The 27,560-nt window shown below is 38.2% G+C and overlaps 3 protein-coding genes across 6 annotated transcripts in view; all 3 read right to left on the reverse strand.

The window, feature by feature from the left end:
• Window positions 1-8,135: 8,135 nt before the first annotated feature.
• LOC107731936 (TAF6-like RNA polymerase II p300/CBP-associated factor-associated factor 65 kDa subunit 6L) lies at window positions 8,136-14,511 on the reverse strand. Of its 4 annotated transcripts, none has more exons than XM_016543159.1 (13): window positions 14,352-14,511; window positions 14,042-14,207; window positions 13,438-13,524; window positions 13,169-13,319; window positions 13,037-13,087; window positions 12,575-12,669; window positions 12,203-12,277; window positions 11,818-12,038; window positions 11,586-11,718; window positions 11,370-11,498; window positions 10,505-10,811; window positions 10,006-10,195; window positions 8,136-8,881 (listed from the first exon to the last, which is right to left on the reverse strand). In XM_016543159.1, the coding sequence occupies exons 2-13, from the start codon at window positions 14,186-14,188 to the stop codon at window positions 8,542-8,544; spliced, it is 1,926 nt and encodes a 641-aa protein (XP_016398645.1). In that variant the 5' UTR covers window positions 14,189-14,207; window positions 14,352-14,511; the 3' UTR covers window positions 8,136-8,541. The 4 variants fall into 4 exon arrangements, with proteins under 4 accessions (XP_016398645.1, XP_016398642.1, XP_016398646.1 ...); XM_016543156.1 differs by having other exon boundaries at window positions 14,042-14,220; XM_016543160.1 differs by lacking the exons at window positions 14,042-14,207; window positions 14,352-14,511 and adding an exon at window positions 13,772-13,898.
• A 753-nt stretch (window positions 14,512-15,264) lies between these two features.
• Window positions 15,265-17,302, reverse strand: LOC107731948 (zinc finger protein 36, C3H1 type-like 2). Its single transcript, XM_016543175.1, has 2 exons — window positions 17,070-17,302; window positions 15,265-16,612 (listed from the first exon to the last, which is right to left on the reverse strand). Exons 1-2 carry the CDS (start codon window positions 17,076-17,078, stop codon window positions 15,671-15,673), a joined length of 951 nt encoding a protein of 316 aa, XP_016398661.1. The 5' UTR covers window positions 17,079-17,302; the 3' UTR covers window positions 15,265-15,670.
• A 1,315-nt stretch (window positions 17,303-18,617) lies between these two features.
• LOC107731904 (metastasis-associated protein MTA2-like) overlaps window positions 18,618-27,560 on the reverse strand; it is a 24,074-nt gene continuing 15,131 nt past the window's right edge. The window contains exons 4-18 of the mRNA XM_016543101.1: window positions 25,578-25,695; window positions 25,365-25,428; window positions 24,327-24,444; window positions 23,955-24,057; window positions 23,768-23,867; window positions 23,448-23,636; window positions 23,273-23,347; window positions 23,118-23,176; window positions 21,947-22,047; window positions 21,717-21,856; window positions 21,285-21,513; window positions 21,088-21,177; window positions 20,762-20,880; window positions 20,550-20,692; window positions 18,618-20,472 (exon numbers count right to left, since the gene is read on the reverse strand). Of these exons, the coding sequence (XP_016398587.1) occupies window positions 20,319-20,472; window positions 20,550-20,692; window positions 20,762-20,880; window positions 21,088-21,177; window positions 21,285-21,513; window positions 21,717-21,856; window positions 21,947-22,047; window positions 23,118-23,176; window positions 23,273-23,347; window positions 23,448-23,636; window positions 23,768-23,867; window positions 23,955-24,057; window positions 24,327-24,444; window positions 25,365-25,428; window positions 25,578-25,695 (1,802 nt within the window). The 3' untranslated portion in view covers window positions 18,618-20,318. The remainder of the gene's footprint in view (window positions 20,473-20,549; window positions 20,693-20,761; window positions 20,881-21,087; window positions 21,178-21,284; window positions 21,514-21,716; window positions 21,857-21,946; window positions 22,048-23,117; window positions 23,177-23,272; window positions 23,348-23,447; window positions 23,637-23,767; window positions 23,868-23,954; window positions 24,058-24,326; window positions 24,445-25,364; window positions 25,429-25,577; window positions 25,696-27,560) is intronic.

The raw sequence follows: 27,560 nt of genomic DNA on the forward strand, positions 1-27,560 counted from the left end.
TTTGGTGATTTCAAATGTCAACATTGGCTACCAGAAATCGCTTACCCCACCTTTAAACCCCATTGAAAATCTGTGGAATGACTTGAAGACTGCAGTCCACAAACGGACGTCAAATTGAACTGAACTTGAGCAGTTCTGCAAAGAAGAGTGGGCAAATATTGCAAAGTCTAGATGTGCAGCCTTCGGAGAGACATATCCCAACAGACTAAAGGCTGTAATTAAAGCAAAAGGTGGTTCAACAAAATACTGACACAAGAGGGTGTTCCTTTTTCCAACCGGTTCCAGCTCAGTGATTCTGTTTTTTAAATGTATTTATTTATTTTTTTCTGCTATGTTGGTGTTATATCATTCACTTGGATGTTATAAGTTGCACTGAGTAAATACAGCTGGATAAAACAAAAACTGTGTCCGTCTCCAATTCAGGCTGCAAAGCAACAAAATGTTTATTATAATACATAATATTATATACACTGCACACTTATTTTTCTAAGTTGTAAATAAAGATAAGTTGTGTACATATTACTTGCTGTTTCTTTATTATTGTGACATTTACTAGCAATTTCTAAGTGAAAAAAGTTTCTACACCTTTTTAAGTGTCTATTTATATATGTTTAATACATTTAATAATTAATTCATTTCAATATTTGTCTGCTAAATTGTTTAATATTTTTGCTGTCGAGGAATTCATTCATGTTCATGAATCGTTTTGTGCTTAACGATTGTTTTACCGTTTAACAGTCTAAAAAGACAAAGGCTGTTTATTGACAAATTACAATGTGACAACATGCCCTGCCATTGTCAGCATGTAAAATGAACTGTAAAAATATTAACAGGAGCAAAGAAAATGTGACATATAGCACAGATCTCCCCTGCTGGGTAAGGTGAAGTAATATTTCATTGTGCTTTCTTACCTTGCCATGGGAAGCAGTTTGTCTTGTTGAAGTGAATGGAGGTTGACAGGGCTATTCAAAGCACTCTGTGGAAGGTTAAAGGTCACCATTACCTCATTTGCAAGCAGTTTTTTCACTGTGTTTTAAACAATAGAATGAAACCAATGGCTAGTGCCAACAAAAGTGGGATATTACTTTGCATTACTTCTAGAACTGATACAGTTGACTGTTCTTGCTCAGTACAGTCATACTGTTTGAACTAGGTTTAGGTGTGGCTAAAATAGCAGGTAGCCTGATGTTATGTTATTATGACCTGAGACCAGTTTTGTAGACATCATAGCATCATTTTGATTATGATCTGGGCACCTGGAGCCGAATCTAGATCAGTATGAGTGGGGCAGGCTGAAACTTGCCCCTGCTGATCAGAGTTTAGATTAGCTTTGGCAGGTGTGGCAAGTCCAAAACCAAAGGAGCACACAAAGCAAGATAAAAATCTCTGAGGCTCTATTTTGACGCAGTCTTTAAAAAGGATGACCGGATCCAAAGTAAACCCACCAAGATCCTCTATCCAAAACGCCCCAATCAAAATATGGTTCCAGCTGCCTGTCTCTTATTACAGCAATGTCTCTTCTGAACTCCTCTCTGGAATATGACAACAGAGTAATTAGATTAATTTAACTAGTTGAGTCATTTGAATTTGTTCATCAAGCCAAGAATACCAGAACATTGATAGAGGGATCAGGAAAGGGAAGAGAGAGAGCTGTAATATAAACTTACGGATCACGAATAAGGTTCCTGCTCAAAGCTGTACACTTCCTGTTAGTTGAGCTTGTCGTGGTCTCAGTACTTCCTGTTTTCCTGTGGCTTTGACCTCCTCATGCCCAAGTACCAACTGCAGGAAATGTTCTAAAAGAAGACAAGCCTAAACAAATCTAAGTGCCACTGGTACATTTCTTAAAATACACCACAGTTTCATCACTAAACCATTTCAGCCATGAAGATCACTGCTTATAAAATGGACACTACCGTTCAAAAGGTTAATTAAATGGATCAGAAATGAAAGTAAAGACTTTCACATTGTTACCAAAAATTTCCATTTCAAATACATGCTGTTCTTTTGAACTTTCTATTCATCAAAGAATCCTGAAAAAATTTGTCATGGTTTCCAAAAAAATATGAAGCAGCGCAACTGTTTTCAGCACTTCTTAAGCAGCAAATCAGCATATTAATATGATTTCTGAAGGATCACTGAAGACTGGTGTGATGATGCTGAAAATTCAGCTTTGCATCACAGGAATAAATTACATTTTAAAATATATTCAAATAGAAAGCAGTTCTTTTGAATGGTAATAATATTTCACAATATTAGTGTTTTTACTGTATTTTTGACCAAATAAATGCAGCCTTGGTGAGCATATAAGAGTCTTGTTTCAAAAACATTTTTAAAATCGGTAGTTTATGTACAAATTATATTATCAGCATAACAATCGTAGTGAAAAACTATATGAAAAAAAAAAAAAAAATGTCTTAATTTCAAGAACATCTGACCTTCTGAACAATGGAATTCATATGATCAGTGTCAGATTTACTTACATTTGACTAGTTACCCATGAATAGTACAGAAATGTTTAAATAATAATAATAATAATAAATAATAAAAATATTATACGCTTTGGTTATTAAATTAAATTGATACAATTTTCATTTTACATTTTCAGTGTGGTCTCAGATTTTTTGAAAATCACTTTACTTGTACTTGGGAAATTGTAATTAATTTTTATATTTATTGTATTTTTTTTTTTTTATGTTTTTAACAATTCTTACAAATGTAAAGACAAAAGCGGACAGGTCAACCAAAGTACCTGATTTAAACCAATAAGAAACATCAAAAGACATTTGAGAGCTGCCTCAACCCCAGATTCCAGATGTCCAGATTCTATAAGAGCACAATATGAACATTCAATAACTAACTTAATTTCACAGAAAGATAACATTTCATAATCTTTCAACACACATCTCTTTCTAGTGTGGAAAATGACATTGTGTTACTGTTACCCCATCTGTTCAAGATCAGAGATAACAGTGACAAATATAGACATGCATGTAACACCTGCTTACTGTCAATCTGAATGAAAGAGCAGTTGACAGTGTGAAAGCATTAGGCACTATGGTAACAAGGTCATATGAATATACCACATGCATCTGTCTCAAACATGGCTTTAATATATTAAAATGTTATTTGATATGTTAAAGCCAATGAAATGTTAAATGTTTGATTTAATTAGCTCTGTACTGACCTGCTGAGGATTTAAAAAGTTTAATTCTGTCAGGTTTTGGATAAATGTTGTTTATGCTTAATGGTCCTCACAGTAAAGAAGAGGGGAAACCCCTATAATTTCCTCAACTCCTCTGGGAAGTTCACGTCTCGCCTCTTTCGGTCAAGGACTCTTGTCCTTTAACAGATGTCAGCAGTTCAGCCATTAGGATAATTTGAGGGGAAACAATCTTACTTATTTCCAATTTTTATCCTATGCGTTTGCTATATATATATATATATATTTGTTTTTGGCAGCTTATTAAACTACTGTTTAATTGAAGTGACTAAAATGTGTTGATGTTTCGTTACCCAGCACTGCACCAGCTTTTGGGGTCTAACTTTACTTCAGTCCTGACCTACATACAGCTCCTGTAACCACATCAACAGATCTCAGAAGCAACCGTTTCAACACACACACACACACACACACAATTAGTTTCTAAAGTGACGAAAAATAAATAATATGTAATATTCTCTGTTTATACTTTAGGACAAAAGTCATGGGTTTTTGCCTTATTTAAAAGCCACTTTTTCCTTAGTAGATATTTAGAAAGTTTATGCCAAACAATACACATGTAATATGGTGATTTTCCTAACATGGTATTTTAATTAGAGTAACATTTTATCACACAAAAGCCTATGCAAAAGAAGCATTTAAATGTACGTAAATGCAGCCTCTAGCACAAGTAGTCTACTGCAGAATTGAACAGTAAATGACCGAAGACCATAATAGAAGAATATGACCTCATTGCAAAGAAAGAGGCTTAGCCTGTGAAGTGTGTTTATGTCAGACTGGCACTGATTCTGAGTCACTGTCCCACACACATACACTCACACAGATACACACACCTGCTCCCCCTCTGCTGCCCCCCCCCCTGCTGCAACTACGAAGAACAACATGTGAAACATGAGCATCTCAAATTGAATATTTTTATTGTAATAGGCTGCATATAAAAATAAACACGATAATTAATTTTTGCTTTTCATACACTAGTCTAAATGTTTGGACATATTTGAATGAATTTAAAAATCTTGATCATTAAATTCATTTAAAATCATGAAATGATTTTGAACATAAACTGTGTCTGTATTGAATTTCTTTACAAAACCTAAATTATATGCATTTACTTTTTAAATGGATGAATTTGAGCACAGAAAAAAGTGTCCAGAATAGTGTTTCAATATTTTACTCCCAGGATGCACCAAATGCGGTTGGTTGAGCTGTAATCTAGGGTGGCTACTTTGAAAAAGGTAAAATATATGATAGTTTTGGTCATTATTTGGTCATTATACACTACAATTCAAAAGCTCGGGGTCAGTAATGCATAGATCAAAACAGTAAAGACACTTGAAAATTCAGCTTAGCCATCACAGGAATAAATTGCATTTCAAAGTATATTTTACAGTTAATTTAAATTTTAATAATATTTCACAATATTACTATACTTTTGATAAAATAAGTGCAGGCTTGGTGAGCATAAGAGACTTTTTGCAAAAACCTGCAAAATATATATATTTTTTGTACTTTTTTTGTATTATACCTTTAGTATTTTTCAATATATATATATATATATATATATACACACACACACACACACATATATATATATATATATATATGAGTCCAAACATGTCCATTGACATATTTATATAATCTGTATTATAAATGTAAATGATTTATAAAGCAGATTATAAATTTATGTGGCCAAATTACACTCACTGCATGACATGCAGCCCAAATCAATTTAAAACAAATCAAATCAAATCAATTAACAGTCTCTAGTTTAAAATTGAATATAAAAATATATACATTTAATATGATAAACAAATGAAAATGAATGAATGAATAAATAACAGATTTTAGATTACAATAAATCTAAAATATAAACTACAAATATATTATGCATTTTGTAAGTTGATTATATACTTAAAAAAAAGATATGCTTAATCCAACAAGGTCAAAAGAATAAATAAATAAATAAAATAAAATTGTGTACAATCCAAAGAGCATTGACGAAAATGAACCAATATCGCCACCTAGTGGTTGCCAGCTTCATTCTTGGATATTTTTTATTCTTCTTACAATGTCCAGTTCCACTGTATCAGTTATGTAGTGGAAGTGGATTGACACAGATCTGGAGTGGGGTTTGGTCTTAGTGAAGGGAGAATATTTTCCTTGGTGGCCACAACGGGTGGCAGGCCAAAGATCGGTGGCAGCTCTATTGTTGGAGTTGCAGGTGAGTCTGTGAAAGCAGGGGAGATGGTGGATATAGGTAGAGTGTAATGAGGTTCCTCCTCAGCACCTGCCATGTCACCACTGAGCACAAGCTCATCCAAACCCACCCCCTTCAGCTCACCCTGCCGCGGTCCAGCGAAAAAACGCAGAATGGCTGAGAAGGGTCTGGCTGCAGCCTTGCGCTTGCACTCTCAGACTTGCATTCTCAGACTTGCACTCTCAGACACTTACGCTTCCGCTAGCGGTGCAATCGCCACTTGCACGCTCCGATACCTGTGACGTCACTTGCAATCCACACAAATCGTGCGTGTTGCCAATAGAGACAAGAAGCTGTGGTGGTGATTAAATGATTAAAACTAATTTTATACTATAACGTACAGGGTCCTGCAAGAAAAAGACAAGACCCGCAAATTCGTGACTACAGAACAGCAGAATATGAACGCAATGCACAAAGTCTCTCATTAAGCGTTTTCCTCCTGTAGAAAAACATAAACACTTAACATGGCTTAATGTATTAAGATGCTATTAAAATATCAAATTACTGTTGTAAAATGTTGAGAGATTCAAACAAAAAGAATAAATAAATAGAACAAAATAAAAAAATAAAGACTGCAAATGACGTCGCTAGCGGAAGTGCAAGTGTCTGAGAGTGCAAGCGCAAGTCTGCAGCCAGACCCTTTTGGAATGGCTTGAACCTGCTGCAGTTCCCAGAAGCTTTCCATAACAACAAGAAAGGCAATCAGTCCAAGCATCAGCTAACCTGAAAAAAAGAGTCTAAATTAGGGTTTCTGCAGGTTTCACAACATGGTTTTATGTTTACGTGGCACGATATGCAATGCAACGCGTAAAAAAAAAGCAAGTAAAGAAAAGTTAAAGGGGTCATATGATGTTGCTAAAAAGAACATTATTTTGTGTATTTGGAGTAATGAAATGTGTTTATGTGGTTTAAGCTTTAAAAAACACATTATTTTCCAGATACTGTACATTATTGTTTCTCCTCTATGCCCCGCCTTTCTGAAACGCGTCGATTCAAATAAAGAGCAGACAATGAATTATATTAGCAACACTTCAAAGTTTGAAAATACAACTTTCTAACAATCTCTATCCCTTTTTAATTCATTTTACTTACTAACTAACCCACTAACTAACTGAAAACTTAAGGCTTGGATATACCTCTACTCCCAACCACTGCAATATGGAAATAACATTTACTGTACCTTCTGATCACACTGCAAAAAAGGCGATGCTCTTCCTCAGCATTTTTGTTTTGGTTTCCACTGCAAATGTCTAAAGATTCTTAAATCAAGGTACGTTTATTTGAGAAGCAGAATTACATAAGAGAAGAAGTCATGTTTTCTTTGAAATTGATCAAAATGAAGTGAGTTTATTATTAAAAAACAAGAACAAATATCTGCCAATGGGCTCAAAATCAACTTAATTCAAAAGGTAAACAAGTTTTGATCACACATTGGCAGATTCATTTTGCTTGAGTAATTCCTTTTTTCCCCCCCAGAAAACAAGACTACTCATCTTCATTTTGCATCTCACTGTATCTTGATTTAACAAGCAAATTCTCCTCAGGTTGCTCCAGTATCAAAACAACAGCACCGATAACGATGAAGAGGCCGTACGCTATCATCATACATGTGAACGCGTGAACACGTAGAAAAGTCAGAGCTTTGTCTGCAAAAATAGCCATTATTAAACTAGTTTTGTTTGTGTATTGCCTCAGTATGGTAGAACATTAAGGTGCTGCATGTGTAACCAAACCTGGGCTCTGACATGGAGAGTTCAACACCATGCTGAAAGTTTAATGAAACAGGTCAGCAGACATCTGCGACAGCATCAACCTTCACCTGTCTGCTAAAACAGAGCCTAAACCAAATTTTTCAAATTATGAAGCTGCCTCAACAAGCTCACTAACTGACTTTAGTCCAGTTGTCATCAGAACAGAACTTTGTATCTAAAATTCTGACACCTACTCACCCTTATGGTTGCTCCAAACCATGAGAATTTCTATAGAACAAAAATGAAGGAATTTTGAAGAATGTATAGACAGATACAAACAGTAACCAAGGTCCAAAAAGAACAGTAAGCATCATGAAATTACCACAAAATTAGTCATGCCTTATGTTCTTCTGTCTTCTGGAGCCATACAATAGCTTTGTGGTGAACAGACTGAAATTGAAGTTAATCACTGAAAATGTTCCCACCATCACTCTCTTATTCACATTTGTGCTTGATCGAACTTGGTACGTCATGAAGGCATCACTGGCATGAATGACGCACCAAGTACATCACTATTTTCTTTCATTGTACGGGAAAAAGAAAACATTTCAGGGCCCGGTTAACTTCTTTTGTGTCCAGTGAACGAATAAGGGGACATGGTAATGGGGAAAAAAATATGAGATGGGAGGAAAATGTATATTTTCATTGCTTATATTATTTCCATCACAAACATTTCTCATGGAAACGCAAAAGATTCTCTGGAACCATGCTAATATTCCTTTTTTTAAATAATTTTTAACAATTCCTTTAGAGTAATGCATTAAGTACTGTTATTGCAAAATTAATTAAAGGGGTTTCGATTTGACATGCAGCTTATTACCAGGCCTAAAAAAAGAAAATCATTGGCATTATAAACAGACTTGGCAATTTAAATACAAAATAATAAAATATCTTGTGAGTACATTACATAATGTATTTATTTTTACAGGCCTACATCATTACAAAACAAGTTAAACGTAAAAAGGGACATTCACTCATACATAAATACTCTAATAAACAAGGCAATTGTATAGCAGTATCTGTTCAGCTTCATCCTGCCATAAGTACAGTAAATATAAACTCTTATTTGGTGTCAGGTTCTATTATACTATCTGCGGTACATACAGAAATAACTATAAGAGAACTCAAAGTTAATGCTACTGATCAGAATCAGCAGAGTTATAGCATAAAAATCTCGAGTGTTCATTCAAAATTATTCCCTCACAATAATACTTGCCTTGTTTGCATAGAGCATATAGAATTGTTCATCTGTAATTACTAAGATGCAGCCATTTGATGAGATGCCACTGTGGTCACGTGGTTCACGCATTTTAAAGAGGCAGGTGAAGAGAGTAATGGGAACATGTCCAGCGGCGCACAGGTTTGCTCACTCTCCCTATGACCGGCAGCTTGTGGGCGTAAGCACGAGGTGGGAGGGTAGTATGAGGTGGAGTTGGAGTAAAGCTTGTCTGGAAGCGCCTTCCCTGACAGCGTCGCCCCATCTGCCGCCCGCCAATGATGAATGAGAAAGCAGGAGGTCCAGCCTGAGGCAGCGGGAAGCGGGCTTTAGGGAAAATGTCTCGGGATTGGCTGGTTGAACGTCCAGGACGTGACGAAGATGACCTGGAACGTGAGACGGAAGATGAGGAGGATGAAGAGCGGGCAAGAGATCTGCAGACACGGGACAAAAAGGAGACCACCAGTGAGAAATGCACTCTCGCTAAATATTTTGTTGAGTTTTAAATGACAAGACCTGATCATTTTCGTTGAAGCCAAGAACCAAACCAACCAGCTACGGGGTGAATCACAATATTGCAAACTTTGATTTGAAACAAAACAGTATTTGAATATTGGACAAAAAGACAAAGGTTCAAGACTAAATGGCCTGAATTAGAGAAAGAGCTACAAATCTAAGCACTGAATGAAAATCAAATAAAATAAATAATGAAAATTTGAAATTTAAAGATATATATAAATTATGTATTTTACATTTATTAGAAAATATGCATATATATATATATATATATATATATATATATAAATATAAATATATACACACAAATATTTAAGCTGTTTGAGAGCATAAAAAGACTGACTCTGTTATGTTATCTTTTTGGCGCAATTTGCTTGTCGTGATTCTCTGATCAGTTGAGATTTCTTTGCAGAATCATGGGTAATGCATGTTTTCATCAGGAATTCTGCTTATTTTTAAAATAAGTTGAAATAATGCTGGCTTCATTAAAAAGCTCATCTATTAACAACCTCGTATCTCACAATAGGTCTGTATTTAAAGATTTATAAGATATCATTAACAATAGATGGATAAAATGATTGATAAAAAAAATAAAAAGGTAATTGCGACTTTTTATCTCGTAATTCACATTTTGGACTTTTCTCAAAATTGCGATATAAATTCTAGACTTTTTTTCTCTAAAGTTTACATCTTGAAATTCGTTTTTTTTTCCTTCTACGAATTAAAAATAAAAAAGGTAATTGTAACTTGTTATCTTACAAGTCTGACTTTATTCCTCATAATTACGAGGTAACATCATGCAATTCTGACTTTTTTTCTCAGAATATATGTCTTGCAATTCAGAATTGTGTGATTTTAACTTGCAATTGCGAGTTTTGGGAGATAAAAAGTTGCAATAACTTTTTTACATTTTTTTTTTTATGCAAGGGCGTTAACAGGCTTCCATAAAACTCAATTCCCCTATGGAGAAAATTTATAGGATTTTACTTCCGGAACCCAACTGTTCCACTCAATTACAAATTTTCAATCATTCGACTCCTACCTCCCTGGGACGGTAGCAGCCAGACTTGGTGGTTGTGGTTCCATACGAGGGCTTCCATCTTGTCTTGGGCTAATATTCATACTGGCAGTTAGCTGGGGCATTTTTCGTGTATTCTCAAGATTGGGGGCACCACTCGCTGGCTCTTTCCTGCCCTCTAGTGGTTGGCAGGAACCTGAAGGTGGGGCACCACCTAGTGGCGGGGCAGGGCAGGAGGGGACAGACCGACCGTTTTCTTTTTTTTTTTTTTTAACCTGTGGCAGGATCAATTCCCCTATGGAGAAAATTACTAGGATGTTGTTCAACTCCTACCTCCCTGGGACAGTAGCAGCCAGACTAGGTGGTTGTGGTTCCATACGAGGGCTTCCATCTCGTCGTGGGCTTATATTCATACTGGCAGTTAGCTGGGGCATTTTCCGTGTATTCTCAAGATTGGGGGCACTGCTCGCTGGCTCTTTCCTGCCCTCTAGTGGTTGGCAGGGACCTGGAGGTGTGGCGCCACCTAGTGGCGGGCCAGTGCTGAAGCGTACAGCCAGACTGTCTCCAAAAAAGGAGTAGAGTTCACAGTACATGGCAGGAAGAGATACAGGAGTCCACTCCTCCCATGGACAGCCAGCTCCACCTGCTTGGAGATGGCTTGCAATGCCAAGAGGGGGTTCGGAAAGAGGTTCGGGAGGCGGGCTGAGGCCAAGTGAGTTTTCTCTGAAGCCGACAGCCCCTGTGGCAGTGCCTGGTAGACCAGCACAGCCTCCTTCTGCTGCCAAGGTCAGACTGAGTGCCTTCATCTTCAGCAAACGCTCTACCGCCACCTTCAGGGAGGAAAGTAAAGTGGTCACTTGACTTCAGAGGTTTAGATAAGAGACATTTGCGTTGGGCTAATCAACTGTTGAATGGAAGGTAGTGTGATTAATCGAAATGAAAACAAAATCTCAATATAGCCTATAAAGCCTGCAATTTAATTAAATAAATATATGCACATCATGTTTCAAAATGAAGAGCGGCACTGTGTTCTTTTACACGTGAGAGCAGCTCATGAATCTGGTGTTTCGGTTTTTCTGGTGTTTTCAGCAGATTGGTTTGCAGTAAATGCTGTTCCACAAGAACTCCATCTCTGCAAGGGCTGCGAGTTTGGGTCTCTTATAATGTGCAACTGGGAACACAAAATGAGCAAACCATCTTTCTAAACTTGCGATGAGGAGCTCTTATAAACCAGTTGTTTATCCAGCAGCCTTAAGGGCCTCTCTGTGGTTTCTGGCTAAATAAAAGCTGTGTACAAATAAATAAACTTGAATAAGCCAATTAATTTATATCAGAATCCTGAAAAGAAACACAAGCACTACAGTCATTGTCTAAAGTACTGTACCTACCAGAATGGCTCCATAGACTTTGTGGCCATCTGCTTTCACCTGAGCGTTGGACACAGAGTAATCATCTAGCACAGCTTGTAGATTCGCCCAATAGGCAGGGAGGTGAGGATACAGCACACGTTCAACAGCCTGTGTCAAAACACACACACAAACAGTGCGACATTTAGTAGTAAAAAGCGTATTTGTGTTTGTGGCTGTTGTGCTGTCTGTGTTTACCTTCCAGCCGAGAGCATGCAGACCCACTACTGCTCCATAGTGGGAACAGAGAGGTCTAACCGGATCGGAAAGAACCTTCTGCAGAGACAGAAGAATCTGATGGTACAGCCCACTCACAAGATCACCATGTGTCCTACAAGTCAACATGAGAAAAACAATCAGTTAGACGAGTGTTTTTGAACTGGAATAATTTATCAAAGCTTAACTTTACTGTAGGATTCTAAAGAAATACCAGAAGATGTGGCTGAGCAGAAGGGCTGCATAGTCTCTCAGGGTCCAGTGGTCATTGAGGGGGTTGATGGAAGCAGCCAGAGGCTCCAGGATGCAGTACATGACACTGGACACAAGACTGCGCACATATGAGCCCAGGTACAGGTACGGGTTCTGCACCAAACTCTTCACCATGTGTAGGAGTCTGTTTAACTGGTCCAGATCATGACTTACTGACTTCACCTAAGAAAGAGGAAAGAGATTCACAGATTATAATATGCATCAAAGAGCCCAAGGTCATGTAACAAGTTTCACTATTTTTACAGTAATTACAAAAAAGCCATTATTATATAAGGTAATAATAATTAATGAAGGCATTTTGTACTACATGGACAAAGCAGACTTACCCCACTGATGACGTAAACGAAGTAAGGCAGGAGGGCAGCGATCTTTGAATTGGACTGGAGGTCTAGCAAAGCCACCTGATTGAAGCAGAAAAACATTATTATACTAGCAAGAGAAAACAAAACGGCTCCGCCTCATCTGTGCTCTGGTGCATATTTTAATGTTTTGCTAAATTTTTTCAGGATTCTTTGATAAATAGAAAGTCTAAAAGAACAGCATTTACTCGAAACAGAAATGTTTTGTAACAATGTAAAAGTCTTTATTGTCACTACTGATCAATTTAATGCATCCTTGCTCAATATGATCATTAATTTCATTTAAAAAAATTTAAAAAATCTTACTGACCCCAAACTTTTAAAAGATAGCACAAGTACCTTCATCAGATGTGGGTCCTCTCCTAAAATGGCTCGCGTTATTTGTTGGTAATACTTCAGCAGATCCTCTGATAGAGACTGAACAGCAGTGGGCACTACCAAGAGAATACAAGTAAACAAACACAAAATAGAGCTGGGTGAACTATGGAATATTTACAGTATATTATTTTGTTGGTGATATAAATAAATAAATAACCAACCAACATTGTGCAATGATTTCCAAGGTTTCTTTGAATGTGCTTTCTTAGATTGTTGTTCTTTAATTACTGTATTGTATTTTATAATGTTCTTGTTTATATGTGTCATACAAATAAAATGTATATTAAATAAAATAGAAACAATAAAAGGAGTTTCACTTTATTTAAAAAAAAATAATACTTTTTTTTTTCCACACAGCCCTGATACAGATGCACCTGACAAATCAATTAAAATGTTATTATAATTCAAATATTTGAGGTTTACCTGTCCCTTGAGGTTCCAGATTGCCTTTTCCATCAAGATATGACACATGCACTGCCGATGAGACAAAACGTTTTTAAAAAAAAAATTGTAATCATGAATACATTTCACTAATGCTTCCCGTTCCCGCCCTACCTCGAACCATCGTCTCTGCACAGCCTTTGGGAATGTTAGTAGCAAGTGCCAACTCCACCAGATTTATCTCCCGATCCTCTACAAAGAAAAGCTCTCCTTCCTTTAATGGACGGAATGGTAAGGCGTCTTGCGCACCATAGCCGCAAACAGTCTAGAAAATATACAGCAGGTGTAATGCTGTTCTCCAGGTGTCGAAGTGTAACAAACAACACCACAATGCGAATTCACATTAAAAGCGCATTCATTCACACATAAAGACGAATAGGTACCTCAGTATTGCTCCACCGTAGTGCTCTATTGAAGTCTTCCACACTCAGCTTCCTTCTCTTTGCATGTCTCATGAACTGTGAGCTGTTCTGTAGTGGGACAAAGAGATGAAATGCACAGACTTTATAGCAAAATGGTTGACAGTTTACAAAGTCTTTCCTTACAAATGCTTTAGAGGATTAAAAACACATGCACACAAAACAACATCTACAAAAGCTTGAGCTGGAAACATTTAGAGACAGTAGCACAAATCAACACAGCTTTAAGTGCATGCCAGCATGCATCTCTAATGCAGTAGCATCCATTAGCGCAACTTTAAAAGGACAAGACACCTACATGTACAAGAGCATGACATGTTTGTCAGATAACAGTCATAATCTGAAACAATAGCACACATCACTATCGCTTTAAAGAAATAAGGCACGTGCATGTATGAGAGAATGGAATGCATGCACAACAAATCATTAAAAGCCACTAAATGACAGTCGTGAACATTTAAGTGACTTGAATGGCCTTGCTGAGACAGTAGATCCCATCAGAACAGCTTGCAGGGAACATTAAGACACAGCCATGTACAGTAGCATGTAAATATAAGTCAAATGTGACCTGGGTTGCCTCTCTGAGGCGGTAGCACACATCCTCCGCCAGCAGAGTTGCCACCTCCTCGCTGAGCTCCACTCCGGTGCTTTCGGCCATCAGTTTAATTGATTCCCGCGGCACCTCAGCGAAGCGCCGTTCCTCCCGCTCTGTCATCTTTACGTTAGTAAGATCACTAAATAAAGATGCTGTGAATTACATTAAAGATTTAGAGCTAAAGCGACAAGGCTGCGCGGCGTCAGGCTCTTTTCAATTCTCCTCACTAGGCTGCCTTAGCACGCTTGTAATCAAACATGGGGCTAAAAATCATGCACCGTACCTTCCTATTGGAGATTGATGGCGTATCCGTTCGTAAATACAAGTTACATTTATTTTATTATATTTTACCACCGTTATGTGCCTATATTAGCACAAGCAGCTAAGCTCTTCAAACCGTTTATACAACACTGGTGAACTTGCGGGAAGGGCCTGATTGGCTATGAGATCCGCGCACGCGCAAGTATTCTGGGCTCTTACTGGCGGCAGGTATATTGATTCATTTGAGCAATTCGAATCTTTTGAATCGGTTCACCAAGCAATCTTTTATAGTGTACATTATCAGTAAAAATAAGTAAACAGAAAAAAAACCTAAAAAGTTGATCAGATATATTTTACTCTACAACAGGGGTCTCCAAACTCAGTCCTGGAGGGCCGGTGTCCTGCAGAGTTTTCTAACCTGCCTCGACACATCTGCCTGGAAGTTTAGTATGCTTAGTAAGACCTTGACTAGCTGGTTCGAGTGGGTTTAATTAGGATTGGAGCTAAGCTCTGCAGGACACTGGTCCTCCAGGACTGAGTTTGGAGACCCCTGCTCTACAACCAACTAGTTTTTCCTTCAACGTTATAAATCCAAGAGTATTTTGGCAAGTAGAGAAGAAAAATACAATATTTAACAATGGTATTTTGTATTAATATTGATCATTATTTCCACTGTATGAAAGGGTCTTACTCAAAACAGCCGAAGTCAATTTTTAAAGAGAAAAAAAAAAAAAAAAAAAACCCATCATTTTCTCTCCTAACTGAAAACAGAGCAAGTACTAACAAATAAAAACTACTTCTAAGAGATAATGCAGCTTCCAAATATCCAACCTTGGACATCATACAAACGCATATCAAAAACTGCAGTTTAGACAAAGCTTTCAAATGGTCTGTCACCATGTAATTAAGCATTAGAGAAGAAACCACACATCCAATCTTTTTATGAGGTTTTATTGAGATCCAAGGATGCTGATGTTTCCAAAATAATTTAAAAAGGTCATTAAGTTTAAAAATCCTTAGGTTAGAAACATTCATAGTCAAATCCTTCATATGTACACACACCAGTAAAATAAAGTCTCCATTTACACTTAAGGGGCTTCATTCAGTCCGTCAAAAATAAGTGGCCTCTGAAGTACAAGACAGATTAGAATTAAGAAAATAAAAGCAAACATTTGAGAATCAGTCTTAAAAGGCAGTTTAAAAAAAAAAAATTTACACGTAGCAAAGGAACACTGTACACGACTACCAAATAAAAACAAGGTTAAATATGAATTCAGCACAGTACAAATCACAGATAAAAGCTTCTAGCAGTTAGCTTTTGGGATCATCATGCCACAGACTTCACAACAACAGTGGGTTATCCAGAGCGTCTTGAGGACCAGCATTGGAAGCGTTCTCCAATTGCTGGAGCCGTAGGGCCAGAGGGAGCAGCAGGTCATTCAGATGTTGGCTGCTGAAGGTGAAAGCATTGTTGGCCACGGCTTCCAGCGACGGTAGAGTGACTGGACCAGAGCCGTCAGGGTACACCGGCGAAGCCAGTGCAGATGGAGGGGATGAGGATGGAGATGGTGAAGAGCACGTGTCTGAGGCAGGTGAAAGAGATCCCCCATTGGTCATCTGAGGGCAGGATGTGTGGTTCGAGTTGAGACCTTTGATCGTGTTAGGAAGCCCATGTTGGAACCGACAACGGGTGCCATAGAGACAAAAACCAAATGCGCTGAAGGTGCGACAGAGGGCACCTCGAGGCTTCCACTCTTGGGATTGTGATGGAGGTTGCCAGGTTCGCTCCTCCTCTCCACCGTCTGATTCAGAGCCGCCCTCAACGTGCAGGAAGTGGCATCTGGTACCGAAGGGGCAAACCCCAAATGCACGATAGGTACGGCAAGGCACATTCCTGAGACGGGGACGGATGGGCCTCTGCTCTTTAAGGTTGTGCACGAAGAGACACCGTGTACCATAAACGCAGTAGCCGGCGGTGTGGTAGGTACGACACAGCTCGGTTTTGTACTTGGGATGACGGGAGGGTACATGGAGATCGTGGAGGCCGTGGGCGAACTGGCAGCGTTCGGCATACTTGCAGGTACCCGTCTCAGCATAACGGCTGCACAGTTCCGTCTTATAGCGGGTGGAGCAGAGCCAGGGCGTTATTGGGGGCGATGGGGACTCAACCAGGGGAAGCAAGGCCTCGGCAAGAGACAAGCTCCCACTGCCTAAACCCTCCTCAGGGGAGAAAGCCTCATTCTGGCCTTCAGTGGGGAACAGAAACAGGTCATCCTGACTGGTCTGGAAAACAGTAAAAAGAAGATAACCTTTTAGGACTTGAGGGGGAGAAAAAACAAAAACACCATAACAAAACACCTTTACCTACTGCAAAGATAAAATTGTGCATTTTAACACTCCCCAGAAGCCATAGTAAACAATTTTTTGTAAGAATTAAAAGCTACTACATTGCCTAGAAACCATAACATTTTATTTAGAAGCAATAGTAAATCATATTACACTGCAAATAAATAAAAACACACGGTCCATTTAGGTTTTTGCATTTACCACTGCCTAGTAGTCCTAACAAATACTTAAGAGTAGTAAATAATACCATGGCCTAGAAACCATAATAAGCTAAAAAAAAATAAAATAAAAAAACCACACAAACACCTTACGCAATACTTTCTTTGAGACACTTTAATAATTCGACACATATGGTGCCAATAAAAACACGAAAAGTAAGACAAAAACAACTTACCTCAAACATGACTGTGGTTTTAAAATGCTTTACAAAACTCAACGGCAGCTTAACAAAACGGGGTATTTTGTAAAATACAAAATTTTGTTAAAAGCAACAAAAAAACCCGACCGAACTCCGGACAAACACTTGGCTCCGTTGCCTTATCCCAGATGAAAGACGCGGACTACACTCTGTACCTGGCAAGTCCCACGTACCGACAACTGTTCGCCCTGTTGTTTTAAAGCAGACCCGGATTCCGTTCCCGCGTTCCCTTTAAAATATGAATCAGCTGTGAAGCGTGAACGTTCGAATCAGCCAATCAGGTTTGCCGTAGTTGACCGGCAATCTAATTTGGAAGCAGTCTGAAGTGATGATGCGTTTGTCTGCTGTGGGTGTTTTGAATTTGATCAAATTGGGATATTGCCGCTGCCTTGTAGGCTCTACTGCAATAAACATTTGAAAAGTAGCTTGTTAACCGACTTCAAAGAGCGAACTCCGAATATACACACAGGCCCATCCTGTATCAATTACCGCATCACACCTCGAGTTGTTAATTGAGCGCTTGTCTGTGAAGTGCAGATCGGAGTCTTTGTATTATGCTTATTGTGAGGTTTGAGATGAGGATATTCATTTCCTGCAAACATTAAGCAATGGACCATTACAATCTTAAATTATGCCACTGAAATAACTTTAAAAGGAAACAACCAAACCTTGACAGCAGATATTTCAAATGAGTTATTAATATAATTTTTTTGAATGTGAACGTTTCGACTGATTGGACGAGTATGTGGCCTTAAATCATAGAATTTTATATTAATGTGCTACGTACGTTGTTTGGCAACTCAATAATAAACAACTTTTGAAGAATGATCTCAGTTTATTAAATCAGCAAAGCAATTGAGGATATGTGTTATATTACTTGACCACGTTGATAGAATAATTCACCCAAAAAAAAGAAAAAAAAGAAAATCCTGTCATCATTTACTTACCCTTAAGTTGTTCTAAACCTGTGAGTTTTCTCTTTCTTCAGACATAAAAGATAGAACAGTTGCTGGTCCCCATTAACATCCATAGTATGGAGGGAAAATACTACGGAAATGAATGTGGACCAGAAAGTGTTTGGTTACCCGCATTCTTCAAAATATCTTATTTTGTGTTCAACTGAAGAAAGAGAAAACTTATACAGGTTTAGGGCAAGTAAATGATTTTTATTTTAGGTATTTCTTTAATTGGCATTCCTTGGCGCAACTCAAAGTTTTGGTCTTTACAATTTAATTTTTCACAAATGAAAACGAGGCAATAGGATGAATTGTTTTAAGGTTTTAGATCATGTTAATTCACAGCACATTTTTGTCACAGGCATGTTTTGGAAAAAAGCATTTTCAATATTACACCGGTTAAATCATCTAAAGTTACACAACTGTACAAACCGACTGGATGTTCACACTTTACAGCCTCGTTTTCATTCACGAAAAAAGAAGGTGTCTACCATGAATAAGGTCCACTGCAAGAGCAAATAAATCAGTACCCATGTAACTGCTGTAAAGAAGCATGAAACATTGCCCATTTAGGACCACAAACAAAAAAAATCTTTATTTTCTTATCACAAGATACATTAAAGGATACAGAGACACTGGAATATTAAAAAAAGAGTTTGAGTTATGAGTTGAAAGAAATTTCTCATTGATATACAAAACTGAAATCCTGCACATCCTTGAATCAAACCCTAAAATCAACCAGTCTTCCCTCCCCCAACTCTATGCCATAATGGAGATCAATGCTCAATTTTTTTCAAGCTTTGCCAAAACATTGTGGGGTCACAAACCCCCTTCATAAAAAACAGGTGATAATTAAAAGGGGACATGTTAACATTTATTTGTGTCTTTAATGTGCAGTGCACACTCCTTTTGTTTAAGAAACATTACAAAACCCCTGATCAGGGGAACAATTTACAATGAAATTTTGTGTTGACTAATCTCAACAAGCCAAGAAATCTGTCAAAAAAGCCCAACCGTTCAGCTCAAAAAAAGAAAAAAGCTTAATCATAAGGCAAAAATATGCATCAATATCAGCCTATATTTGAGCCATGTCTAGGAAAACTCCAAAACATCTTTTCCATCTCACTGGATCCAGTTTAAAAAAAAAACTTGAGTGGGAAATATGCATCAATATCAGCCTATAGTAGAGTAATTACTAGAAAAACTCAAAAACATCTTTTCCCTCTCTCATTATCTACAAATGCTAACAGCTTCCCAGTAGCCCACAAGACCTTTATAACACAAATGCGAGCGCATCAACTCGTTTGGAAAAACAGCAGATGTGGAAAACAAACTTTTATGGCTTTGTTCATGATATCATATATGGAAAGGCTCAATTATTGAGGTACAAAACAGGCCAAACTGATTGCGACATCCAACCACCTCAAACCAAGATTTGCCTTACATTCATGAACACCTTCAAACACTTTACTACAACCAGAAGCCATCCTAAGTCATCAAAAAGTGTTTTCATACTAAGACCTACAAGACCTTCAAATATCACTGACTGGAGTAGCTACACTGCAGGAGTTCTGGATCTATGATCACAAAAAAACAACAACAATATTGAGTCTGAGAAACCAGGTTGCCATCAATAAACCAGCTCAACTGCAGATCTGCTGTATAGCGAACAATACTTTTGCTGCAAAGCATTCCATGATACCATCTTTCCACAATTCAGCTAGGCCTGAAAGGCTAGAACCACAAGTACTGGCTGAAATAAAAGGAGAGGCGCAATCATTTATTTGTCTACACAGCATGAAAAAGGGTGGTTTTTGTTTTTAACATAAGCGACCTAAGAAATTAAGAAAACAATGGTAAAAAGACCATGTACTCCCTCACACATTTAAATCCCATTTTCCATACACACAAGAATCAAACTCTTGAAAAATCCTGTTAATATTTATACAAACAACGACAGAACTGGAGAAAAATAAAGTGTGCTTTTCCACCATCTTAGAATGAACATGATTTGCTTTAAATTACACAGTTAAAAGTATTTGTAATTTAAAAAAGCAATGGGACAGCAACTATAACACTGGGAGTAAAACGCTATGAAGTGTGTTGTATGCTGGTGTAAGAGTATGTGGTATGTCATCATCCCGAGCACGTGAGCATGGTGTGCGTATGGGATCTGGGGGGACAGCAGAAGAAGAGGAATAAAGAAGAACAGCTGACGATGGCGGGTTTAACATGCTCTGGCAATGGATGTGGTCTACTGGAACATCGCTCAGTCCTCCAACACGATTGGCTCGTTGGTGCTGGAGGGTATGATGGGTACGGGAAGCGGCCGGGGCGGCACGGGAAGTTTGATTTTGACCGGGAGGTGTGGTTTTCTGGCCGCCCGCCTCGTCTCTGCCTGAGTGAGGTGTTTCCTCAGGGCTCTGTAAACCACATTCACATGGAATTAGTCTCAGGGAAAAAAGCAAAAACATGTCAATGAGATGTTTGGGAAACATACCTGGTGTCTTTCGTAGCCACAAACACGACTGGATTCGGAGCATCTCCTTGACTGACCTTCTGCCTCTTAATGACTGACTGGGTGGCTGCTCTCATTCCCAATGCGAACGGTCTTCCATTGGTGGACAAGGAAAGACCTCCAGCCTGCAGCCAATGAGAGAGCTAAGATCTGTGTACACTATTTTCTACCGTATCTTTGTATGTGATACTCACATTGTCGAATGGCCTCTTGCCCAGTAGAGTGGATGTGCTCCGAGGCTGGTTAACCTGGTTACGGTTGATAGGGGTTGGAGCACCTCGAGGAGCTTTCAATTTCAAAGGAGCTTGAAGAGCTGAAGAATAAAACAAGCACAATTACTCAAATGATCACTTTTCAAATATTTCTCCCGTGTATTTTGAGGAAGCATTGTGCCAAACAATTGAATTCACTGTTATGTCTCAATTTTCCCAGCCTTAAAAGTGATGTGTGTTATATTTCTGATGTTAAAATAATGTTTTTCTATCCCTATTTTGGTTTTGATTGAATACTGAAGCCCTACCCAATTCTTTAACTATATTGATGAGGGACGGTCGAGGAATAGGGCGGTTCTTCATAGCACCCTTTGCTGCTTTAGGAAGTCTTATCATACCTAAAATAGAAAAAGAAGCAATCAAAAAAAGACTATCGAGATAAAATTCACACAGGTTTATGCTACTGCATAAAAAATTGTTTTTATGGTTGTAATTGACTACTCACACTCTGCTTTGACAGCATTGGAGTTAATGGAAGCGTAGGGGCGGCGGGCTGCTCGGCGGGACTGCAGGATGTCCTGGCACACCCGACGGGCGATTCGAGTGAGTTTAGTGGTCTGCAGGATGAAGGTCTGCCGATTTTTAGCCAGAAGTTTAGCTCTCCCTGCGCTGCTGGTAAACGGGGACATGCCTTGTACCTCCTGGCGGGTCATGTGACCACGTGGAGCTGCATCCTATTGGAAAGATATATGTTCATTAATCGATTTGGCAATTTTCTGTCTCCATCTAGCATAAAAACATGTCCATTTAAAATGACTGACCTGAATAATTTAGCCACCAAGATGATTAATGAAACCAACTAGATTTCTCACCGTTGATTTTTGTATGCATTACACCTTAATATTTTAAAACATCAAAAAAGACAGGGTTAACATACTGAGCCAGTTCTGGTGGCGCCCTCTAGTTGAGTAGGGGTCTTAAGACCACCATACTTTTTCCAGTAAATCCAACAGGTTGCACATAGTCGGCACTGCATGTTGGGAGGGCCCCATGCGTACCACTGCTGGGACTGGGCAGCTGGAGGAGTAGCAAGTCAAACATATCAATTCATTCATTGTAACGCAAAGGAATAATTGAGCTTATATCTAAATACTTGAGCTCACTCACAGTGGCAGCTTTCACAACTGAGGCCTTTCTGGTAGCCGGTGGCACCATTCATGCCAGGTTTACTTCCAGGTGCACTGATCTGATTGGGGTTGGGTTTGGTGCTGAGGGAGAGAACAAAATTTAGATTCTCCAACAGCAGGAAAAAATGTATTACAGGAAAGACGTTGACAAGTGGAAGAAAAAAATTTAAGAAGAAAAATATCTTTATCTAACATAAAATGAATACATACAACAGAATATATAAGTAAATAGCTACTTTTCATTCTGTGCTAATTTTGCGTTCATTAATAGTTTAACACTACTATTGAAAAATTTTGGGTCAGTAGGAGATTTTTTTTATTGTTTTTATTCAGCAGGGATGCATTAATCACTGACATTAGAGACTTTTACATGTTACAGAACATTGTTACTTTATATATAATGTAAATATACTGTATGCTTAAATGTTTATATACACCGTTTATACGTCTACCCTGCACATTCACACTTATATATGCACACACTACACTAATACTTTTGTAATTGTGTAACGTTTGTATCAAGTACTTGTGGTTTTTGTCCTCATATTGATGTCCAGGCTGCTAGAGGATTCTCAGAGTAACAATTTCATTGTATATAGTGTAACAGAGTGTTTCCTGTACATATGACAATAAAACTCTTGAATCTTGAATCACAGTCTCGACAAAATTATTAAGCAGCTGTTTTCAAGTTTGATAAGAAGAAATGTTTCTTGAGCATCAAATCAGCATATTATAATGATTTCTGAAGGATTATGTGACACTGAAGACTGCAGTAATGGCTGCTAAAAATTCAGCTTTACCATCACAGGAATAAATTACATTTTGAAATATATTAACATTTTCAATTGCAATAATATTTCACTACATAAATATTTTTAATTTATTTATGATCAACTAAATGCAGCCGTGGTGAGCACAAGACACTTCTTTCAAAAACATGAAATCTTTTGAAACCCAAATTTAAAACTGTAATCTATTTAAAAATTCACTCAGTTTTTAAAAAAATATTGGATTTGGGCCTTTATTTATAAAATAATAATTAAAAATGGAAACTAAACACTAAAGGGACACCAATTTGTGGCATATATTTGGAAAATGCCACTTGAATTCATAAAAAGAAAAAAAAAAGTGCAGTGACATTAAATACTCACTAGGTGGGGATGTACACCTGCTTCAGCTTGCTGTCAGCCTCTGCTGCCTTTAGTCTTTTCTGGTGAGAAAAACATGTTTTAAATAACATTCGTATGCATGCATAAATGTTAACATATCAATTTTGTTTTTTAAAAAACCATGCAAAGTTTGTTACCTGCTGGATGTAACGATCAGTAGTCTTCCACATGTAGTAGAACTGGACCACACTAGCTAATGACTTCCAGGGCAACTGCAGGACAACAACAAATAAATGTTCATTTAAATCTTGAGCTTTCCCAAATAATGCAGTGTGTGAGAGCAAATGCTCAAGTATAGTGTTTTAAACTCACAAAGTCTTGGCGAATGTCATTGAAGTCTTTGCCGTATTTCTCCAGAGCCTCCTCGAACAGCATGGCTTCTGAGGCGCTCCACTCTTCCATCTCATCCCTGCAGAGCACCGGGCCACCCTGCGGCACCAGCGTTGACATGGCCTTGGCGAGATCATAGCCGTTCTTCTGCAGAGTGTCCATGGCGTGGAACTATAGACAGAAAGGACAGTGTGAATGTCAGATGTGCATGAAAACTGAGGTTTGAGCGAGGTGGCAGTGAATTAAATGCTCTTGTGAGTAGTTGAGGAAGAGAGAGTGATTGGATGCTTCCGTCCTCTCACCAGTGTGATGTCTCTAGATGCTGCTGCAGCGCTCATGTGCAGACTGGGTTGGCGGATTGAACTGCTGCAGTCTAGTGCACGTGCAAATGTACCAACAGCCCTAAAATACACAATATTTGAATTAACATCATGCTGCTGCGCAATAAAAATGTAAAAATACAATTTTAATGAACAGTGAAATACTAACCGTGCCACCACCAGGAACTGGTCTATCTGAGGATCCTTCAGCTGGTTATTAGGATCCCAAACCTTTGTCTCAAGCTTCTCCTGCACTCGACTATCGGAATCTCCTAATGAGGTGGAAAATTGTATTAGCCCTTCAACATCTCTCCCTAAAATGTGTCCTGAAAATATCAATACCAGGTCCTGAAGTACTGATGCAATATTGTGATGAGAATCATGTGTGAATAGGACACAATGTAAACATTGCAGCTGTTTCAGCATCAGATGTCTGACATTGCCACTACTGGAGCTTCTTGGAAATCGATGGGAGTTTTCAACAACAAAACGACCATTGTTTTAGTAACAACAAGGCGTACAGACACTAAAACCTTCTGACCTTCAGCCAGTTTGTCAGGGATCTCTGCCTGGTATTTGGATCCCACTCTGATCTCGCCCTGGTCAGCCAGCAGGGTCTTCTGCACGGGGTCAAACACCAGAGAGTAGAAGAAACAGTCCTACAGAACAAACACACATTATAAAACACAAACACTTCACACAGTTGGCCATTTGGCCATTTTAAATCAACAAAAGGTGTTCACTTATCTAACCATTTTATTTTGCCCTTGACAAAAAAAAAAGTACAATACTGTTCAAAATTTGGGGTCAGTCATCCTTTTTTGTTTGAAAGATTTTAAATACTTTCATTCAGTATTTATAATGTTACAAAATATTTCAATTTTAAATAAATGCTGTTTCTATTCATCAAATAATCCTGAAAAAAATATATCATGGTTTTCACAAAAATATAAAGTAGCACAACTGTTTTCAACATTGATGATAATAGGAATTGTTCCTAGAAGATCATGTGAAACTGAAGACTCGAGTAATAACTGCTGAAAATTATCAGCAGTTATAAATTATCCTGCCATCACAGGAATAAATTACATTTTAAAATATAATCAAAATAATATTTCACAATATTACCGTTTTTACTGTATTTTTGATCAAATAGCTTTGGTGAGCATAAGAGACTTCTTTCAAAAATATTTTAAATCTTTTACAGTCCCCAAAAAAGTAAAATTAAAAGTAAATTCATTACTACAAATACTACCATGACAAATCAATTGTAATTTTTTTTGCATTACAGTAATGTAAGTTGGGGGAGAAATTATCTTAATTCTTCAAAAAATATCAATACGAAAAAAAAACATCTGTTCTTAAATGGATCATTCGGTTAATGCATAACTATTTTTTTTTTTTTAATTTAAGTGGTGAAACATGACAGAACTTCTAACAAATTTCATTAAACTCACTCTTACAGCATTGTCGTATTATGGCCTGTCTTTCAATCATGGCTTTAATGATGGTGGTAGTTTTGTGACACTCCATGATAAACCACACAGTGAGTGCTCTTGTACTGCAGGTGGACTCTTACCTCTCTCTCTAGGTAGCCAGTTAAAACATCAGTCTCATTCAAAAGTGTGACGTTGCATTTTCCTCTGTAAAAAAACATTAAGTGAAAACATGCACAGTATAAATAGGACTTTATCACTACAAATCAAATGCCTTATATACAGAGCCTTAGTCTGGGCTCTGATGGGATAATACCATTCAATCCAGACATGTTTGTGTCTGTGAGTGTATTTACCGTATATGTGTGGCCGGGAGAGACTCAAACTGTCGAGACAGGAACAGTTCTCTGTGCTTGAGCTGGTGTTTCTGTTGTTCTGACACTGAAGGCTGCTTGGACTCCTCTTCAAAGTCTCCTAAAATGCACACACAAACATATGAGATGTGATGCTAATGGCCTCAATTAGTTCTGATGTGAACGAGCTTCCTCTCAGAACACACACAGACCAAATCTTAACAGTTTACACATCACTTTAGGTTATTAGTAATGGTTGTGACTCATTCAGATACAACTAAACTGAATATCCCTCATGAGATCTGTTGACTTATAAGAGAAGTAAACTATTATGATGCAGGTCCAACACAACATGACTTGAATTGGATGCATTTCAAAAACATGACTTTAATGACCAATTTGCAACGCCGACCCGAGATATTGCTTAAATAGATGCTCATGTGACTTGGCAGGACTTTATCAGTCGATCTGACCGGACTCCACCCCTGCACAGAGCCAAAGGAAACCCTGTCAATAAGAGGGCGGGATATCAAACCAACAAAAATGGCACAAGCTCTTTCACACATGCACAAGCAGACGAGCACTCAAGACACACGTACGACAAATCCATCATACTTGCACACTCTCAGAGCCAAACATGCACACGCATATATGCATTTAATAACACTTTAGCTCCTTGACAAAGACAGCAGCCAGACAGTGTTAACCTAATGTTAACCCTTTGAGCACCGTGGCCTGGTGGGTCCTATGAAGGCTCTTTTGTTCTGAGAGCACAGGACGGATGGCAGCTGAGGATAAGCACAGAAGAGCCCATTCAGGGAGGGGAAGGAGGAAGATGGGCAGAAGGTAGAGAAGGGAGGACGTGATGTAAATGGGAACCCTGATCTTGTGTAACAGGACAGTGTAGGTGCTTTAGAGTGCCACGACACAGAGGAGGATAGGTTCAGAATTAAACGGGCTGCCAAGTAGACATTGACCTCTCATGACTGCAAAGGATTTGAATGCTAACTCCTGCCCATGTCAACGCAATACAACCTCCTCAACCCAAACCTGACCATACTCTGGAATTGTTAGGTAAATGCGCTGCACTGACAATTACAACAGGTTCATGTACACAAAATGTACATATAAATGAACCACTATCTCAGGCATGTAGGTGAGATGAAAAATCTTTATCAGACATGTGGGATGTTTGCAGTTGTGTTATAAAAAAAATTAGGGATGTGCAAAACTAAATATTTTTAAAATCGACTAGTCAGTGGGTTGTCTGAATGACTAATCAGGTGGTCGGTCTCAAAATAACCCTATCAGATGCATTTCTCAGAGGGTGCTCACATAGGACTTCGTCAAAACCTACAGCACAACAGTGGGCATTAGTTTCCAGTTTCCATAGTTTTCAGATGTTGAGTTTGTGTGACGCAATGGACAATTATCTGTATGTGAGCAGAAACCAACAATTGCGTGAACTGAATCCAAGAATGCAAGTTCTTTCAATAGGTCAACTGACAGATATACCTAACAAATATAACATATATGGCTAAATATCTGTAGCCTGTTATTGCATAAAACATAATCCCCTGGAGAAGAAAAAAAAAGGATTACACATAATACCCAAAACACTACTTAAAGTCCGCGTGAACCGGAAGTTGCTGCCGACTTTATTTCAGTGTAGTGACGTATTTCCAGCTGAAACGGAATATTGAATAGAGGACATGGTTTTATGTTTGCGCTCCTCCTCTCTGTCTCTCACTCATAGCAATCTAACGGTTGGAGGGGTGTGTTTAAGCATATACTGCCCAAGCCGTCAAACTGACATCATCAGAGAAGGACTGCCATTCCAGAGCGGAAGTAAATGTTCAGATTTTGATTAAACATTACCAAGACAAACTATTTTTTTCAGCGGATTAACTTGCACAGATTAATTGTTCACATCATTACTAGCAATGTGCGCTAGTAAAGTAAATAAAGTCCATTTTGATTTCATGC

This window comes from Sinocyclocheilus rhinocerous, unplaced genomic scaffold (genome assembly GCF_001515625.1).
Source record: "Sinocyclocheilus rhinocerous isolate Xijiao unplaced genomic scaffold, SAMN03320098_v1.1 scaffold1841, whole genome shotgun sequence".
Classification (NCBI taxonomy): Eukaryota; Metazoa; Chordata; class Actinopteri; order Cypriniformes; family Cyprinidae; genus Sinocyclocheilus; species Sinocyclocheilus rhinocerous.